This window comes from Coturnix japonica, chromosome 8 (assembly GCF_054131305.1).
Source record: "Coturnix japonica strain WE chromosome 8, WE-NBRP24, whole genome shotgun sequence".
Lineage (NCBI taxonomy): Eukaryota > Metazoa > Chordata > Aves > Galliformes > Phasianidae > Coturnix > Coturnix japonica.
This window is the reverse complement of record NC_140670.1, coordinates 8,228,618-8,248,736: the sequence shown is the minus strand read 5'-3', so window position 1 is coordinate 8,248,736 and position 20,119 is coordinate 8,228,618. Positions and strand designations below refer to the sequence as shown.

General features: G+C 37.0%; 1 protein-coding gene across 5 annotated transcripts in view; it reads left to right on the top strand.

Annotated features, from left to right (window-relative positions):
- The window catches only part of RHOBTB1 (Rho related BTB domain containing 1), a 46,131-nt gene extending 26,723 nt beyond the window's left edge, over positions 1-19,408 (top strand). For all 5 annotated transcript variants that reach the window (XM_085553994.1, XM_085553995.1, XM_085553996.1 and 2 more), the window contains 7 exons: positions 7,857-8,042; positions 9,715-10,682; positions 11,093-11,211; positions 13,637-13,787; positions 15,460-15,548; positions 16,560-16,665; positions 17,118-19,408. In XM_085553994.1, coding sequence (XP_085410120.1) covers positions 7,857-8,042; positions 9,715-10,682; positions 11,093-11,211; positions 13,637-13,787; positions 15,460-15,548; positions 16,560-16,665; positions 17,118-17,287 — 1,789 coding nt within the window. In that variant the 3' untranslated portion in view covers positions 17,288-19,408. The remainder of the gene's footprint in view (positions 1-7,856; positions 8,043-9,714; positions 10,683-11,092; positions 11,212-13,636; positions 13,788-15,459; positions 15,549-16,559; positions 16,666-17,117) is intronic.
- Positions 19,409-20,119: the final 711 nt, after the last annotated feature.

The window sequence follows — 20,119 nt, the reverse complement described above, 5'->3', positions numbered from 1 at the left end:
TGCTGCACATTGGAAAAGATTGTTCCATACAGTTTTGCAAAAAGTTACATAAATAGATATGCTATAAATGACAGGGCAAATGGTTAAGAGGACTTGCGGCAAAGATAAATCCTTCTTAATTCTTCATTTTTCAGATAGAAACATTAAAGAAGATTGGCAAAAGGAGTGTGTGTGTGAGAGAGGAAGAAATAAGCATATTTCAGTACCATCAAGGGTGGAATGGTTAATATTTATAGTGTCATCCTTTAAAATGAAAGTGTGGGGAGTGAGATCAGTCTGTGCTGTACTGCTCAGTGTTTAGTATAGTAATCACAATCCTACAGGAGCTTTGGGAAACAGATCCTGGCAGATTACGGGAGGGAAAGAGAGGTTGCTGTGATTTACCAGTGTCCCTAGGAGGCACAAAACTGCATGTTTAAAGACAAGAAAACATCTTTATTTACACATCTTTCAGTTTGTCAGGATTCGCTATCTATCCTTGAGTCCAATCTCATTTTGAATACATGTCAACTGTGTCACTGTGTTCAAATTAGTTCTAAAAGCAAAACAGGAAAAAGATTGGCTTGCACTTTTTCTTCCCCTCATGTAAACATATTCAAACACAGAGTTTTTTGATACATGTGGCCATAGTATGTGCAAACACAAGCACAGATCTCATTTGTGAAATCAAGAGTTAATTCAGTCTTGATCAAATATTTATTCTCAACACTGCGAGTGTGGTTTGTCAGCTAATGCAGCCAGGATGATTTATTTACTTGCAACTTAAGTATGAGCTGTAGACCAAACAAAATCTGTTCATACAGATTGGGCAGCAAACGCCTTTTTCGTCGTGACTTACAAATGTGAATGAGCCTTTCTGTGAAACTACTGACAGAGCTTCTTAAAATATGTTCGTAGTATTACCTCTGTTCTGAATGGATTTCGTAAGCTTTCTGGATATTGTATATACACAGAAGTACACGTGCATTTGTTTTTTCATCTGTGGTTACTGGTTCCTTAACAGGTTACTTCCATGTAATTGAATCCATAGAAATACGTATTTTGATCACTGCTGAAATGAGTCCCTGAGAGAAGGTGTTTATCACTGACAGTTGAAGATTTCTGCCAATCTGTATAAGGGTTCTTTTGTTTTCTGGGTTTTGTTGCTGCTGCTTTTTGGTTTCCTTAAAAAACAGCAATGATAGCACTTCAGTAACAACAAAGCCCAGATAGCTTTGACGTCAAATGTTATTTGCATTCAGGAAATTTGGCAAGATTAGAGTGAACTGGGTGTCTTCACTGTGTGTAACTGTGCCTTCAGTCAGATCAGTTAGATCATCTGTTACTTGCTGTCTGTGCTGAAGTTGGGAGTGAGCCAGCAGGTCCTCTACTTTGAACAAAGGAGGAAGGTTTCAGAAATGCTCTGAAAAAGCCCACACTTTTCTCAAGGAATTCTTCTATCTCCATTTTTATATTAGAATAATGATCCTATTTCCACGTGTCTTAATGGCAAGGGCTGGAGAGGGCTGCGGAGATGCATCTTTGCAGCAGTAGCTCTAAGAAGAGTTTTTGCTCTGCTGACCAGGAGAATCATTTGTTTCCAGAAATTGTTTTGTTTAGTTTTGTTTTTTGCCTTAACTGCAAACTTCTGGAGTGTTTGCTGCCACAAAAAAATGACATGCTGTGTCTTCAAATCTTCTTCAGTTACCAACGCTTTGATCCTGTCCTGTACTTTACAGGTTCAGGTTCTTTATCAAGTAGGTTCTTTATCAAGTTTAGGCTGTTCAGGTTCTTTATCAAGTAGTTCTGAAGTACTGCAAAGAAAATTTTTGATATTTGATGCAAAATATTTTTTCTTTACCCCCAGGAAACGCTATAATAAGTAGTTTCATAGATCACATTCTCAAGTGATTTTATTTTGATATGGAGTATATATGCACTATTTTTTTTCCATTATGTACACTAGCATTTCAGGCTTTTCCACTCAATTAACTTGTAAGTATTTGCTTTATGTACTTAAAGCAGTACAATCAGTGCAAATCTGCTACTTGTCTTCTCTGCGTGCCGCCATGACTCCATACTGTGAGTAGAGAGTTTGGAACTGCAGTTAGGAGTCCTTCTTTCCTTAAAAGGATGTGTACCTAATGAACTGTTAGTGGGACCTGAGGCTCAGTTTGACATTCGGCTCTAGGGTAGAGAAAAAAACTCTAATATTTCAAAGTTTTCAAGTCACTCCTTGACTGGAGCGAAAAAGTATCTAATATTATTTGCTGTATTACATAGCTTTCCTTATTTACCTTGTTCTCATAAATCACTGTCTGGGGGAGGGAATGGGAAAAGGGTATTTGGGTTCAATCCTAAGGACTGCAATGCAAAAGCAGAATCTTTGAGGAGTGCTGAACCTGATAACTGTCTCTGCAGAAATGTAGATCTCTGTGAATTATTTCTTTGTGAATATCTACTAGGTAGAGTTCTACTCTAAAGCTCTTAGTCTGAACTTCCTTATATGTGTATCAGAGTACGGAAACCACTTGCGCAACCAGGTATTAATATTTTAAATGAATTTCATTTACCAATAACTTCTTGACATCTACTTGCATGTTTGAACTTCTTGACAACTGTTACTGCTTTTTATGTTGGTATTTTTTTTTGTCATGTGCTTTTTTTTTTTTTTCTTTTTAAAGTAATAAATGATATGCTGATTTTGGTGACAGTCCAAAGAAAGCACACAAAGAAAACCACAAAGAGTATTTTTTCTCTCTAGAGAAATAAAGGTCTGTCTTCCGTTCTGTTAATGTTCACTTTTCATGTCTTCCGTTCTGTTAATGTTCAATTTTCATGTCTTCCATGACTTCAGAAATTACTCTTGTACTGGATGCAAACCAGACCCTGTAGTTCACTCCTCTCCTCTAGACTTTTTGATTCTCTTTGTCCCAGGCTTTCTGTTGTTGCCTTTCATTCGTGCTTACAAAAAACCATCATTTTAATGAATATCAGGATCTAGCTTTGAATCTTCATTTTTCTATTTACTTCCTATACTCACATCCATTCCCTACCTTTAGGGTTTGTTTGTTTGTTTGTTTCTTCTAAATTTCATTGATTCAAATAATATTTCAGCAAAATCTCTTCTTACCTCCTTCAGGTATTTTTTTCTAACAGAGCAGTAGTTCCTGGTATTTTTTTAAGAAGATAGTGTGGGAGTAAAGAAGGGGTTCCTTTGTTCTTGCCTTTTTTTTGCTGCAGTTTCCTTGTTGGTTCTTGTTGGAAGCTGTTGGTTCTCCATAGACAAATAGCATGTAGTTGTCATCAGCAAGCTGCCTACTTACAGAAAATATAACAGAAAATAACAAAATAAGCATGCAAATCTCATCGTTCCATCTGTGTCTGTTTTGTTCATTTTTTTGTGAGTTTACCTTATTTAATCTTCCATCCAAAGGCAGCATTCAGTTGACAAAAGAATTATTAGCTAAATCCTCATTAATCCCTTTTTTATGGTGTTGCTGGTTGTTTGGTTTGTTTGGTTTTTTACCAAGCCTTCTCCCTTGATTTAATGTTCAGGTTTTGTGTCTTACTTTTATAAACACTGATTTTGCAAATAAAGAATTTCAGACTCCAATTAACAATCTCTATAATTCTATTTATCATGGAATTTTTATTCCTCTGTTAGAAATGAAGTAATATCTCCGCTCCTGTGGATGTGCTCAGTATATATTTTGGATGTCCAAAGTACAAACATACCATATTCCAGAGAGAACGTTACTGAGTTGAAACTGGCAAAATTTGGCCCAGAATACTATTAAGGTAGTTTGCAGACAGCCTGTTTCATTTCCAGATTTCTATTTGGCACTAAGATGGTATTTTTCTTATGCAAATGATGAACCAGACTTATGGGTAATTTTCCTTCTTATAGCCAACAGTACAGTGAACCAAATCCCCAGGCTTTCTAAGAAGTACTTAAAAATAAAATTGCTTTTCCCATTACATTGTTCCAAACAACTTCACCATTCTTTTTGGCACTATTACTGCTGAGACATCTGAGTACTAAGAATAGTACTAAGAATTAGCTTTCCTATTGTCTCATCTGGTTTGAGTATGTGCTGTTTTTTCAGATCATTTTGTTATGCTCATCAGTCACTTAGTGAATTTCTCATTTCATGTGATAGCTGCAACTGATTTACTAAAAACTGAATTCTACTGAAATATTTATTTATTTGCAGCTCTCTGAGATGCATGTATGACAAAATGTTGTATAATTGAGTGAATCTCTCTCTTCAAAGTATATCTGGATTGGCGTGGAGATATAGCAGGATTTTGTTGTGCCATAAATGAGATTCTGGATTTAGTTCTTAGTCTTCTACAGCCTGAATCAACTGTGTTTGCAGAAGCTGACGTGTGCACTCAGACTGTCCCACTATCTTTTCATTCATGTGGCTGAAAGTCTATGCAATGTCCAATTCTGTCTCAAATCAGACATGTTTAGCTGTGGCATGGGGAAAATTATGGGACATGTAGGGGGAAAAAAATGAGGGCAGAAAGAGCAAAAGCAAAATAACATTTTCTTGATAAATGACCCTGTAAAGATTAGCTGCTAAGGTTAAGTGAAAAGAGGCCAGCAGTTTGAATGAACCTCTGCAAATGTAGGTTGCTCTTTAAAATTTTAAGAATAGACTCCTTTATCTTGAACTTGTTTCTTCTCAAAGAATGCTGATATCTAGAAAATCTAGTCTGTTCTTGAAGTTTCATTTGAATAAATAGGTGTAACAGCCTTCTTGTCAAACAAAATATAATTTGTGTATCCTTAAAGTGATTCTGTCAGATTTGGCTCTTGAGTCTCAATTAAGATCTCTAAGATAAATGTGTACTTCTAACTTGTCTTCTAGAAAGACAAAAAGATAACATAGCAATACAGTTCAACCTTTTTCATGCCTTCTTTCCTACTCCTTGCATTTATTTCCAGATCAGCTGCGTCTCCTCTTCACATACTATATCCCTCTGCTTTATTTCTTCCCCTTTCCAAACCAGACAGTATTATTCCATGACTGTATGACAAATGATACCCCATAAATGTAACCAGCAGGTCTTGCATGCAGCAGTTCTTCCCAGGATCTTGTAAATTATAAACTAGAGGGAACTTCTTCATAGGTAATGTGGCATGTACATTTCAGACAGCATCCTGTTTCTTTAATGAGCCATAAATCTACATTGAGTATCTGCAGCCATCACCCTAGTTTATAACTCTAGTTTCAGTCTACAAAATGATAAACTTTTAAGCACCCTTCTCACAGAATTTATGAGATGCCATTTAATATAGCTCTTTCTATGAAATTTTATCTAAAATAAAAGTATCAGTTAAGATGAAACTATGTAGTGCAATGTGCAGGTATATCTGCAGTGCACCTCCTTACATAGGTCAGGAACATGCATAGCATGTAAGCAGATGAGTCTTCAGAAATTGCAGTTCTAAACCAGTTGAATACTCTGTTACAGAAATTAGCCTTATGTAGAAAACAGTATTTTGTCTTCTGCTCCTAGCAGCTCTTTCATAAAGTCTTGTTTCATGGCTGGTATACTGCCTTTTCTCCCCCACCTTGGGAGTTTCTGATAGTAGCAATTGCTGAGAAACTTCAGATGGATGCGGTAGTTACCTGTAGCTTAACTGCTACTGAACCATGAGGATGCTAATTTAAAACTGTCTTGTCTTCTTATTCACGTTCCATTGTGTACCACTGAATGCACTGAAGTAATACTTACATTTGTAGATGTGTGCTTCCCAGAATGATTATGACCTGCTTTCTTCGTCCACACAAGTCTCCTATGAGTTGTCCATAGCTATGTTTAGAGTAAGCTGGGCACGCACCAGATATGAATGTTTTGCTGTAAGAATTATTTTCCCAGCCACAGGTCTGCACTGGGTCTGATCTGCTGAGTGGTCTGAGGCTGTCCTGGCCAAGAAAACAGATCAACACTGGCTTGTCTCAGGAGCCCAGCTCTGTGGCCACCCCAGCACTGGGCAGTCCAAGCACTGGGGGCAGCTGTTGTCATCTCCTGCCTAGGAGCTCCTGCAGAGTTCTCTTCTGTTTTGCAGAGATGTGTATCCTGTGATTTGTAGAGTCAGGAGGGTTGAGTTCTCATGGCTGCAATTACTTGGCTTAGGTATCAGTTTCTGAAAATCACGAGACAGACTGTTCAGTTATAGTTAGAGCTGGCCTGACAGCCAATGCTTCTGGCTCTGGCAATTCTGATCATCTTAAATTAAGCAATTGAGCAGATCAGAATATGTCTAACAAATTTTTCACTGTAGCTATACACTATATATTCCTTCTTCCTGGAATCTAAGCAAATTTCTCCTGGAGTCTAGATTTTAGTCTTATGTGACCTTGAATAGAGCAAGTTTAAATTTGACTGGTATTTGCTTCAGTTACATAGAAGACTCATGCTTTTGCTACGTACCTCTCACCATTTAGCAGATGATATTCCAGTTTGAAAAGCCTTGTCTCTAAATATGACAGATGTGTTGTTGTTTATGTAAGGTACAAATCTGGAGCTGGTGCATTTCTCCTGCATGAAAGTTATGCTCGCAGCAGTACCTGTATTATTGCAGCTATCTTTAGAAGCAGTCCCGCTGGGTATGTCTGTGCCCTCAGTGTAATGTAGAAAGCAGCAGTACTGAAGAGGTATTTCATTATTTAGAAGGCAAATGCTAAGATTCATGGTTCCTTCTGTATCTGTTATGCTAACTACAGACACAACATATTGTGCTAAATTAAAGAGTAATAGGAGTGAGGTAGACATACTATTGCTGAGGTTATTCTGCTGTCAGCTCTGTATTAATAAGTTCCTTCTACAACCCCAGATGTCCCTTTTCTCTCAATCTTTTCTTAGAGCTTCAATTCAACATTACTTTTTTTATTTTAGATTTGTTGCTCTTTTTTTTTCTTTCATGAGAGACCCAGGAGTGTGAAAACTGCCTTGTAAATCCCATCCTAGTTTATAAATAAAGGAATTGCCCCAGGATAGGAATGCTCTGAGACAAGTACTCAGGCATTTCTCACCATTAGGGTGTTAGGTCTGGAAGTGGTTTGGTGGCTGAACTCCCAACTTTAATCCTCATATTTGTGCTTTAGAAAGTGGTTTTACTTACTAAAATATTTTGTCTTGTCTTAAAACTTGTAAAAACTCTCAAACATTTTTGTGCTTGCACTATTTTATGGTACTGTCTTGTTCTGTGCTGTATTGCCCTTATTTTTATATTGCCAATTTCTGCTTATTTTGTAGAAGTAAACATAGCTGTAAATCCTGTCATAATTAATTCATATTCACAGATAGTTTATTAAAGATGTTGGAAGAACTACTGTACAAATTGCATTACAGAGGATACAGCCTCATTATCTAAAAGAATGCAGTAAAGGTATTCCTCTGTGACAGGTTCACAAGTGGTCTGTCTGTTGGTGTGGCTTTTCTGAAGTTCTGTGTAACCCCTTTCTAATTCCTGAGCTCTGGTGATCTTTGAATTGCATTCAGGTATCCAGTCAGCAGTTGCAAACAATGACAGTCTATGGACAACTGCAGTGTAAATGTAGAAAATGGCAAGTTCTACCTCTCTTCTTAGTGTTCTGTTTATACGTGCAGAGATCATCTCTTGCATAGAGGGGCAGTGCTTCCTAAGTATGTGGCTTTGTGCTCCCATGCTTTTGTGATTAAATGCATAGCATCTATAAAACCTTTGCATGAACAGCGTGTTTTCTCTTATTGGGTGCTCGTGTGTTTTTCAAAGCATAGAGTGGAATAGCTTCAAGCAAGAGTGAAAATAGGTGTGAAGTTGAAATGGGAAGTGTGCTTGTTGGGTTTTAATTGGTATCTTCATGTTCCCTTTCTAGGTCTGATGTAGTTGTTCTGTGCTTTTCAATTGCTAATCCTAATTCCCTGAATCATGTGAAAACGATGTGGTATCAAGAAATCAAGCACTTCTGTCCTCGCACACCTGTCATTCTGGTGGGCTGCCAACTAGATCTCCGCTATGCAGATCTTGAGGCTGTTAACAGAGCCAGACGGCCCTTGGCAAGGTAATGTTTAATCAAGAATAGGAATTCAAAATGTAAATCAAATATATTAACTTCCAAAGAGAAAAACAAACATGACATTCTTCCTCCCCACCCACCCCCCCTTTTTTTTTTGTAAAATTATAATATATGTGCTTGCTTCTTCGTAATTCTGTTGTTTCAGCTCATACTGTTATTGTATTTTTCCAACAATATTTTTGCTCATTGGACATCCAAACTTACATGAGTGCCTGGACACTACTATAAACGTAGATAATAATGATTACTGGGGGTTTTAATATATCTTTCTCCACCCAAATATGTGTCATGTCTTACTCTGTCTTCCCTGTCAGGTATTGTTTTAAGCAGATACATTTATTAATGTACCTTAATTTTCAATAGGTTTTTTTTCTAAATGTAATCCTGGATCATTCCAGAAAATGAGTGGTCTGAGTTAAAGTGGAGATGGTGAGAGTTAGGAGTTCCTGTAGAGCAGCTTTGTTTTTTCCCACATTCAAAAGAAAAACAACAACATTCACATCTTGCTTCTATTTTCCCCACTTTATAAGAATCTGAACGATACCAGATCCATGAAAACTAACTGTGAAAATAAAGCATTTATTGTAACCTGTTGCATAAAAGGGCTGAAGTAATATTACATGGGCTCTTATACAACTTCATCTTACGTTCAAATTCTTGTCCTGCAATAAGGTTTTTTTATGTTTGCTTATTTAAAAAGATTTCCTTTTTGTGCGGGTGAGTTGGGTTTTCTTGTGGACTCTTCAAAAGGAGATATTTGTCAAATTATTCAAAGTTATTCTAATCTTCCTTTATGATTTCACTGTTAATGAAGTTTGAATTAGGACTTTGCATGTCTAGCACAGACTGTGCCACCTGAACTGATTATTAGCTGGCAACAACAATGAACGGTTGTCTGGAACACGTTACGTCTGTGCCAGGCTGTGTCTGCCCAATATGGGATGCAGCGCTGAGGTCATATCTTCTGGATTTTTTTTGTTGGGAAACTGGATTTTTTTCTAATTTGCTTACCTTTATCATGTACTAGAGCTGCTCTGGAAATTCATGAGATCCTACAGAATGCTTCTGCAGCCAAAACAGGGCCTATCTCTTGGTGTGTTTATTCTGTTACAATTTTGTCATAGGCCACTATTATTTTCTTAAAAAAGCATAAACCTAAGAAATATTTCTCTTTTTGTATTTAGCTGTATTTGAGACATTTCTCTGTCATATTCTCTGTCTGAGAGTTTCCCATTGGGCCTGGAGGATGAATACAAAGAAAGATTTTGGTTGGATAGCTGAGTAGAAGAGGATTTGGGGAGGCTTTTATTTAAACAGTGAGAATTCTCAAGCATCCTTTCAGCTCTTCCTGCTATAAATTCCTCATTAATAGAGGTCTTGCTCCATTTTTGTGAAAATGATTTTGTATATATTTTTAGTAGTATCGTTACTTGTAAAGACATCACCAAAAATGAGTGGAATTACATGTGTTATTCTAAAACTCTCCGGAATAGTGATTGCAATTTCCAAAGGGTTTTGTGCATTTATTTGTATACTGTGTATTTGTTTGGATTATATTTGTCTCACAGTTGGTGTGACATTTTGCACAAATCTGCGCTTTCTGGAGTAACTTTGTACTGATCATAGTGTGAGGAGGTCTGTTTTTGTTTAACCCTAGGCCGATCAAAAGAGGAGACATTTTGCCACCAGAAAAAGGCAGAGAGGTTGCCAAGGAGCTTGGGATACCGTATTATGAAACCAGTGTATTTGACCAATTTGGAATTAAAGACGTGTTTGACAATGCAATTAGAGCTGCCCTGATCTCCAGAAGACATCTGCAGTTCTGGAAATCTCATTTGAAGAAGGTCCAAAAACCTTTGCTTCAGGCTCCATTCCTACCTCCAAAAGCCCCCCCTCCAGTTATCAAAATTCCTGAATGTCCTGTACCGAGCGTGAACGAAGCTGGCTATTTACTGGACAGCCCTTTGTGTGCAGATGTGATGTTTGTTCTCCAGGAGCAAGACTTTATCTTTGCTCACAAAATTTACCTAGCTACCTCCTCATCAAAGTTTTATGACCTTTTCTTAATGGAATGTGAGGAAAGTTCAGACTTGGATGAAACACTGTGCAATAAAGAAAATACATGTAAAGATGTTCTGACAAGTCACCTTGAGACAAATTACGACAGTGATGAGATATCCTTGAAATCTGCTGATGTTAAAATTTCTGCACCAGAAAGTACTGATTCTTTGAACATGCTCAAACCCGAACCTGGTGAAGCAATTTCTGCAGCAAGATCTCTGTCATCCTGGGGTAAGGGGTTTGTAAGCATGCATAAGGAAATGCAAGTGAATCCTGTCTCAAATAGGATGTGCCCTGTAACTGTGGTAAAAATGGATTCCTCTGTGCAGGCTGGACCTTTTAAAACTGTTCTGCAGTTTTTATACACGGGGCAACTGGATGAAAATGAAAAAGATCTCACAAGACTGGCTCAGATTGCTGAGATCTTGGAAGTATTTGATTTGCGGATGATGGTGGAGAATATTATGAATAAAGAAGCCTTCATGAATCAAGAGATTACTAAAGCATTTCATGTCAGAAAAGCTAATCGGATAAAAGAGTGCCTTTGCAAAGGGACATTCTCTGGTGAGTAAATACACACTTTAACAGGCAAAGTATTAATTCTCTTACTCATGTTACCATCTCTTCACAGACTTCAAAAGCTTACATTGTTTTGAGAGGAGAGATGAGAACGAAGTTAGTGTTACTCATGGCCAGCTTTGTCAGCTTGGGATTCTACAGTTTAACTTCTTGAGATCTATACAGAAGCTTTTAAATAAGTGGCTGAATTTTCCCAAGTGTTGAACACCCAGTATCTCCCTTTTAAGAGAGACTTTCAGGTTTTATTTTTACTTAACTGTGTAAAACCCTAGGGTTGTCTTGGAGAATGGAGAGAAGTCCTTGGTTAACAATGTGTAATAGATACATGTGTTCTTGAGGCACTTTCACTTTAAACACAGACTTGCAGCACTCCTGTTTCTTTGTTCCTGTGGCAGATGTGACATTTAAATTGGATGATGGAACCATAAATGCCCACAAGCCACTGCTGATCTGTAGCTGTGAATGGATGTCTGCAATGTTTGGAGGATCGTTTATTGAAAGCTTGAACAGTGAGGTATTTGCTTTTTAACAGTGCTCGATGGATATTGGGACATGGAAGAATCATTCTGTAGCTACTTGAATGGTCACAGTAATCCCTGGAATGATTATTTTTCCCATGAAGATAAGGGATGCTTTTCTTTTTAAGGCATTACATTACAATGTAATGACATGTTTTCTACAAGGCACGAGACTTCCTCGAAATGCTGGAGCATGTGCTTAAAACCTAAAATCCTATTTAAAATACTTAATGTTGCAAACATTAAATATGAGTGTCTAATTTCTTTGAAATAAATGTTAAAGATGTGTGAATATGTATTTATTCAACTAGAAACATTTCAAAGAATACTTGGGGCAGGAGACATTGATATTAAAGGAAAAAGTGTTTAAAAATACATAGTATTAAACTAGAAAGGAGAGCTGGCTTCACAGTACTTTGGAAGAAAGCTCAAGTCTGATTCTCTTCTATGTTGTCTTATTCTCTTGAGTAAAACAGCTATAAAGATCTCAAAGCTTTGAATTGAGATTTTTTTTTACTAGAAATTGTATATTTTCAGATGTATTTATGGTCTGTTTTTTGAGTTTTTAACACTCTAACATTTTTTTTTGCCATGTGTTTTACTGTAGCTAGAAGTTGATTTGGGGTTTTGTTGGTTCTTGTTTTAGTTTTCTTGGTCCATTCTGTCATGAAAGTTATGAAGAGTTCAGGTATTTTTTAGTTTATATTCTGGAAGGTTGTGTTCTACTGAGATTTTTCTTGCTTTTTCTAATAGAGCTGTAAACAATTCCTTGCCTGGAGGCATGCTAAACAAGTAGTTCATTTAAAAAGAAAACAAAGCAACATAGTTTGATTGTAGGAAGCAACATTTGGCAAAGAAGAATACACATTTATTTTCTACCACCTATTTTTAATGATAAACTTAATTCTTAGCTCATCTTTCCAATTTAAAATATTTAGCTTCCACTTGGTAGAGTTTAAAGCACTCAGTAATGAAGATTTTAAGTATATGTAGGTATGAATTTAATCTTCTTCTCCAACTGGTTTACAAAAACAAAATATCCTGCTTTTTACTTATTACTTCTTCTGCACTTGAGGCACAACATTCTATAAATTCACTCACTGAATTTACTGCTCTCTGCATTAACAAAGTGTGTTAATAATGAATGAGTCTTACAATTAGCTCTTGGAGAACTGAATGTTTCCCAGAGCATCTGATATGCATAAGAGTATGCTTTAGCTCTAACAAATCTGAGCATGAATCCCACCCATCCAGCTGACTGAAAAATTTCCAAGCCCCCAGAGTTAACCACTTGTTATGTGAGAATGATTAATTCAGTTCTAGCAGGACTGTACTGACTGCTTTCAAGCAGTCAGATTAAGTTACGTTTAATGCCTCGTCATATTTTTATTATTATATTCCACTCTGCCATTCTATTTTTTTACTAAAAGCTTTTCAGAATACCACACTGCATTCTTCAGTGCCAGCATCCATTGAGTTGTGCAGATGTAAATTACAAACTGCTAATTGAAAAGATCAGCTAGTTTGGGTGTTGACTGCCTCAACCCCTAGACCATCAAGAATCAGTTTTACTGCAGGAGGAAGACTATGTATGGAAACTGCAGTTGAGAAGCTGCAATGATAGGTTACAGTGAAATCTGCTAATTCTCTTTCCTCTTCTTTTAAGGCAGTCCCATGGGGACAAGGATTTAGGGTTGTGCTGGTGAAAAATTAAATAGCTTTTGTCTCAGTTTAGGGAGTTTCATTGCACAGTAGTTATGCTGATTTATATGCGTAGCAGAAAAGAGTTGCATTTTCTTCGCCTCGTTTCTTCAGTTCTCAGCCTTATCATTTATTTGGATAACTTTGTTATTATTTTGAAGCAAACTGGGGAGGTTTGGATTTTTTTTTGTTGCTGGTGTGTGTATGTGTGGCTTGTTTGTATTTTTCTTGTTTGGGGTTTGTGCCTTTTTTTGTTGGTTGGTTGATTGCTGTTTTCTTATCCTTTGGTTTCTGTTATTCTCAGACTCCCCAGAATATCCTTTGCCAGTAGCAGATAGATTGCATTCCTTAAGAAATCTACTGAAAAAGGTTTGGCATGGGAAGTGCTCAGTAGATGTTATGTTTCTAACAAAGCTGTCCATTTGCAGGCTAGAAAGCATTGCACAGATTTACTGTTTGATGTGGAGCCAATTCTAGTAAATTGGTAGAATTGTCTGTATTTAAACTGACAAAAGGTCTGACTCCAGAGGTAAACTTGCCCATTGGCAGCTTATTGAACTTCAATGGCAAATTCCATTTTTGAAAAATATTTTCCTTATATTTCTAAGATGATTGGAGAAAAAGGGATAGTCCAGCAAAGTGACAGAAGTTATATATGAGCCGTATATGAAAAATCCTCAATTACTGCAATTTGTGTTTATTTCTTAATGTCTTTTCCAGGTAGTTCTACCCAACATAAACAAGGCTTCCATGCAAGCTGTTTTAGATTACTTGTACACCAAGCAATTATCCTCCACTCAAGAACTGGACATACTTGAGTTAATTGCATTGGCAAACAGGTTTTGCCTTCCTCACCTCGTTGCTCTAGCAGGTAAGAACTTGTGACCATGTCCAGTGCAGTGTCTTCTGCAACAGCTTAAGTATGTCTTAATGATTTTGGAAGTCACGGGATTTTTTTCACATTGCAGAAAATATTCTTTTTCCATGAAAGGAAAATTATAGTACAACTTCATGTTTTCTGTTATGAAAACATATTTGTCTTCCTCTTGCTTTTTTAGTTTTTTGCAAAAGCAGCTTGTTGAAGCGTTTTGTGCTTTAAAAATGGGAAGATTTAGCCTTCTCTTCAGCCTTGATGCAATGTCTGTGGTTTATACTGTCCGTTCTATAGTTAATAATTTACCTGGTGACACGATGGACCCTGAACTTTTTGTTGTGTAATGAAGTGCTCCATTATACATTTCTGTTCAAAGAGGGTAACTGAACCAATTCAAAAATCATTAAGATATTCCAGAGCTTTTTAGAAATACTGTATGTCTTTTCACTGCGCAGGTGGTAGTTGATATTTTGGTATATACATGGGTATTCAGCCTTCATTTTGTCAAGAAACTCATCTACCATATATTTAGAGAAAAATGACAGAGTAGATTACTATTCTGTTTTTTAAATTAAGTCCATTCATATACACCCGGCCTCCAGGATCTATTTTTCTTTGTGTGTAACTTGACATTATTATGAAGACACGATCAAGACCAGAACTGTCAGACATGCTTGAAGCAAAGGTTACATGTATTAATAGGGTAGAAAAAATTCTGCTAATTCTAACCACGTACCAAATCCTAACTCTCCTGCAGTTGTTCATCAGGAATGCATATCTTATTTTCATTGGTTGTGACAGACCAAGTCTTTATTGCCTGATAATACTTTAAGTAGTTGAAGCACAAGCATACATTTACTATTAAGAATATTTAGTTCTATTTCATTCTTGTTGATATAATTTTGAGCCCAAAGGCTTTTTCTAGCAGCTTAACCCAGAAGGGCCAAATCAATTCACGTGTGCCAGCAAACACTGCAGCCTCTAAAACATTTATGCTTTTAGGAAAGGGTTAAGGAGAATCTCTTGAAGGAACTTTTGAAGGTGAGCCCACCTTTAGATCTGCAGAACAACTAATCTGAGATGGTCTGAAGTGAATTTTTCTTTATTAGTGCTGTCAGGAGACTTGTTAATATATCTGTGCCAGTGTGCTGTTACCAAAATCTTGGCTATTGTTTTTGTGCTACCCAAAAAAGACAGCTGATGTATTTTTCTAATTAATATTGAAGTTTGCACCTACCCATTCTGCCAGAAGGAGACAGGTGGCTGCTGAATTTTGTACTTCTATGAGTGATTAATAGTTGCAGGCTCATTTTCTGTTAGAAAGAGATAACAATTGTATGTGAAAACATAAATGATTTATTTCAGTTGAGGCAGAGAGGCAAATACTGGAATGGACTGTCCTTCACTATAGCAAGAGAGTTTGTACCAGTGATGCAGAATCTCCAGCCATAACCGTGAAGGCCAGAATTTGACTTTGCCCAGATTTGAAGTTGCTCAGGCTACTTAAGTGAATATGCTTACATTATATTACACAATACACTTACACAGTGGTAGAGTTAACGCTGGAAGGAGGAAGAACATGGCTTCTTGGATCTTTGTTACTGGTGGATGATCTAACCTTGAGATATGACTGTTTCCCATGTAAGTAATGAGTTTTCTCCTGTAACAGAACAGCATGCAGTACAAGAGTTGACCAAAGCTGCCATGAGTGGCATTGCAATAGATGGAGATGTACTGTCCTGTTTGGAATTGGCTCAGGTTAGTGCACACTGTTCTTTAAATATATTCTTGCCAACTGTAGCACTTGTTTTAGCTCTTAAACTCAAAGTTCTTAGTTCTAAGAGAAACTGACCATAAAATTGAGTCTTTTCTATATTCTATTGTAAATAAATCGCACACCTCTGTTTTCCAGATATGGTAGTATAAGCTAAAAAGAAAAATTTAATTGTTCTTAATTTCACACTAATGATGAGTTTGTCTCCAGCTTGTCTTGAAGTCTGGAACTTAAGATGCACTGAAATACAGCAGAAGCTGGCCACCATGCAGAATTTCTACAGCTGCTTTCAAATGCCTCTCTGGCAATGCCTTTTAATACTGATACAAAACCAAGACTGAATCCTTTTCAAGAAAAGGCAGCATATTTCACTTAATTTTATGAAGGGTGTGGGGTTTTTTTCCTTGCTTGAAGACAGAAATATGAAGTTTCACTACTGTTGGGATGTCCTCACTGCCGTGTCCATGCAACTGCAGTGTGTTATAACCTGAAATCATAGTAGACAATGCCAAAACTGAAACACATGCAATGAAGCTTGATTTACATTGTAGCTGTTTCTTCCTAATGACTGTAGGAAGCTTTTACTAGGTATTGTATTGAGCTTACATTAATGCTTGAATTCTGTCAATGAAGCTATGTTTACAGAAAATTACTTCAGAGCAGGCTTTATAATAACTCATTGGTACAGACATAATGGAAAAGTCAGGTCCAGCAAGCCTCAGGTTCAGGGGAACCAAATCCAGCTTGTGAGATGCTGTGCATGCTAAACACCTATTTATAAGCCTTTTGGGGCCACCATTTGCTCCAGCAGAAAAGTATGACAAGGGCTAGAACATTCAGAGAGGAATTCAGCCTCAAAAGCTTCTCTGTATGCTTGTGAGAATGCTGCAAGATACAGCTCGCTGGGGAATCATGCTAGGTTTGGTTCTTAGTTGGAAATGCAGAATGAATGATAACCTCAGGAAACTGAATAAGCTTCTTGTTTTTCTTTACAGTTTCACAACGCTAACCAGCTGGCAGCTTGGTGTTTGCACTACATCTGCACCAATTACAACAGTGTTTGCTCCAAATTCCGCAAGGAGATCAAAGCTAAATCTTCAGGTATGGGAAACAATTCAGTTTTCATGAGGCCTGTCCTTTCTCCCCTTCTAGTCCATTCAACACAAAGATAGCTCAGCTGTGAGACTGAACCTCTGCACAATTACACATAGCATTTATATATTCTTCTAATCTATAAGGAAGGGTCATAGTCATTAGCCTCATTCTTAGGCAAACATGATGTTCTTTACCTATTTCAGAGATGCTAAAAGGACTAGAGTTATTTACAGGCTTCACAATTAAAGATAAGTTCTGTAAAGGTCTTGCATTTTTACACTTCTTTGGAGGTCTGAGAGTAAGTAATGCATATGAGGAAACTAGGGGAATTTCTGATTAGTGAGCTAACACAGAGACTGGATAAATGATTAGCTGCATAGCTTCCTGCAAACAATCAAGGCATTTCTGGGATTTGTGAAACTTATTGGCTTGTTTGGGCTTTGTTTCTTTTTAATCAGATAATCAAGAATATTTTGAGAGGCATCGCTGGCCACCCGTGTGGTATTTAAAAGAAGAAGATCACTACCAACGAGTTAAGAAAGAAAGAGAAAAGGAAGATTTTGCACTGAATAAACACCATTCAAGGCGGAAGTGGTGCTTCTGGAATTCCTCTGCTGTAGTTGCCTGAACAAAACACATAACTGGAAATTCATAGCCAGGTTCAGAAGTTAGTCTTATTGTTAGAAAGAAGATGCAATGCGGGTTTTCAGGAAACTTTGTTCCACATCTGTGCATTTATTACTGCTCGGGTCAAAAGCACAAGCCCACTGAAAGTGAGCCTGGAACAGCTCCTCAATGTCGTATGTATATTTTTGGCTAGTGAGAAGATAAACGTCTACCATTATTACATTTCTTTTTATATAAAAAATAATAATAATAGAGCATTAATGTTTAAATCTCCAATTGGGAAATATTTTTATACTGTCTAGTGTGTTTTGTTCAGATAAAATTCTGGATTATAGTTTATTTTACGGACCACAAAACCATGTAGCAGCTTTGTATTAGATTTTAACTATTTTTACTATGCGAGTACAGTGATATAGACAATCCTCAGTCATAAGAAACAGCTTTTAAAGTATCTCATAAAAAGTTATCTTAGGAAAAAAAGAAGTCGAGCTGCCTAGTATAAATGTTGGTTTTGTTATTTTTTTAAACTAAGTACTGTGCATTTGGTAATATAATTAGATGGGTATTTTTCCTTTCTAAAGTAAAAAGTTAGAGTAAGATCCAATAACTGCAAGATATGGAGTGCTTGATCTTTGCTCAGCTGAATAATAGGCAATATAATTACCTGTTCAACTGCAGGCAAATGTATTTCTAATATTTGCCCTGTAAGTGCAAATAATTATGACTGTGTGAGCCATGTGAAATCTAGTGATTTTAAGCATTCAGAAGTTTTAAGTGTCTAGATCAAAGAGGATATTTCTAAAACCATTTAGAAGGGCTTATTAATTTATATCTTTATAAGTATGGATCTGAGTACAGAAAGCAGTTATACTGCTTGCATTTGAAGTACTGCACAGCAGTTACCTTGTTCGATGTGATCTTAACCATGCAGCCATTACTCATGCTGAATTTCATTTTACATCGGTGCAAGCAAATGAAAGGGCTGCAAAAACAACTAAGTTACCTAGTATTATAGCCTTTTGTAAGTGAAGAATGATCTTCACACACTATCACTTCCATTTAATCCAAATTGTCTTTTCCCAGGTAGAACTCCAAATGTTAGGGCTTTTTTTTTTTTTTTAAAGTAGGTCATGTATTTCCTCTGGAAATAGATATTCTCACAAAGCTGGGGGCACAATGAAGGCAGAAAGGAAAGAATTCCTCAAAAGCTACGTAAGGGGAGGAAAAAAGCCTCCAGTGTTTTCAGATCTGCTGTGTGTTTATGACTTTTTATTAACCATTGCTTTAAAGCTGCGTTGTTATACTAGATTATATAAGAATGAAGCATTTTCAAAAGACCAAAAGTAAAATATATAGATTGTAGAACACAAATGTGCAACCCTGCACAGTGTCTCAGGCACAATTCTGTAACTAAGTTAGGTATTGTATATTAGGTTTGTTAATATTTCCTGTGCTGACATCTCAGCATACCAATGTGAAAAGCTGTTTATGTTTTTATTTTCTGTATTTGCAGGTAAGGCAGTGCAGTCACGCCCCCATGCTGTAGGTCAGGAAAGGCTTTGGACTGAAAGCCATATACACCTCTACCTATTTAGGTTCCAATTGGGATAATTCTAGGCAGATGCTACCGCAGGGTGGTAGAAACTGCCCAGCAGGGAAAGAGATGCTGCTTTACAGACTTTTATAAGGCAAGCAAGTGACGGATTCCAATCCCTATAAAAGATTCATCACCATACGGTGATAAAGAAGGGCTATAAATGATAGTTGCAAACACAGTCTCCTTAATTCTTGGTCAGTGGTGATGGAAATTACAGAGAAGAAAGAATGAGAAAAGATGTGTCAAGGCAAAGATAAGTATCTGTTGTCATGAAGCATTAGCCATTTTAAGTATTACTACTAGGTTTTACACAACCAAAGCTACTGTATGATTGTAATCTTGCCAAACTAATGGATATATAAGTGAACCTGAGGTATATGCAATAAAATCCAGCTGTGCTAGTTATCAGCTACTGTAACCAAGTGGCTGGTTCATTTGGTTAATGCTGCCTATGGCCTTTAATCTTGGTGGTTACTTTGTGTTTTTTATTTTGCAAAAAAGTCAATAAAACTGTTTAGTTACAAATGGTCTCTCAGCTTTTTTAAGAAGCTTTCTAGATTCCTGGAAAGTTTGCCTTGCTTTTTGGAGCTGCTTGTAAGCATTTGGCTGTGGTATCATTCAGTGAGATTTGCTGAGCTGGTATTTGCATGGCATATTCAGATTTATGGTATTCCTAACCAGGAAAGTCCTCTAGTGTTTCTGTGTGTTAGGGATGTGGGAAGGTTGCTGCTTGTCACTTACTGTTCAACAGGATAACAAAAAACCTGCCACTTTTCCATGTGGTTTCTACTATTTAATTACCACGTTATTACCTAAGGGACATGAGTCAAGACACATGTGGGGAAAGAAGTTGCAGTTAAGCAGCAGTAAATCCATAAGGTTTTCAGTATGCTTTAAGTTTTCTACAGACATTGTTTTTCCTGCTTTCTCACTGCTGAGGTTGTCAGCCATTGTACAGAATCCCTTACCTGTTAGCGGCCTCTCAGCAGCTGTGTCCCCAAATACAGATATTAAGATTAATACTAGTTAGAAAGATGGTGCTTTTCTAGAAGGCTGTGGTAAGACACAATGAGAAGTACAGCATTTATGATTTTTCTTAAAGCCTTTAGGCAATACAAAGGACATTGAAAAGTCAATGCACTCAGCACACAGTGTATGCTTTCTTTAAAGTGCTGATTTAGAAGATTGCTAATGTCAGCAGTTTGATGCTTTTGGAAGCAATTTTTTACTCTTTAG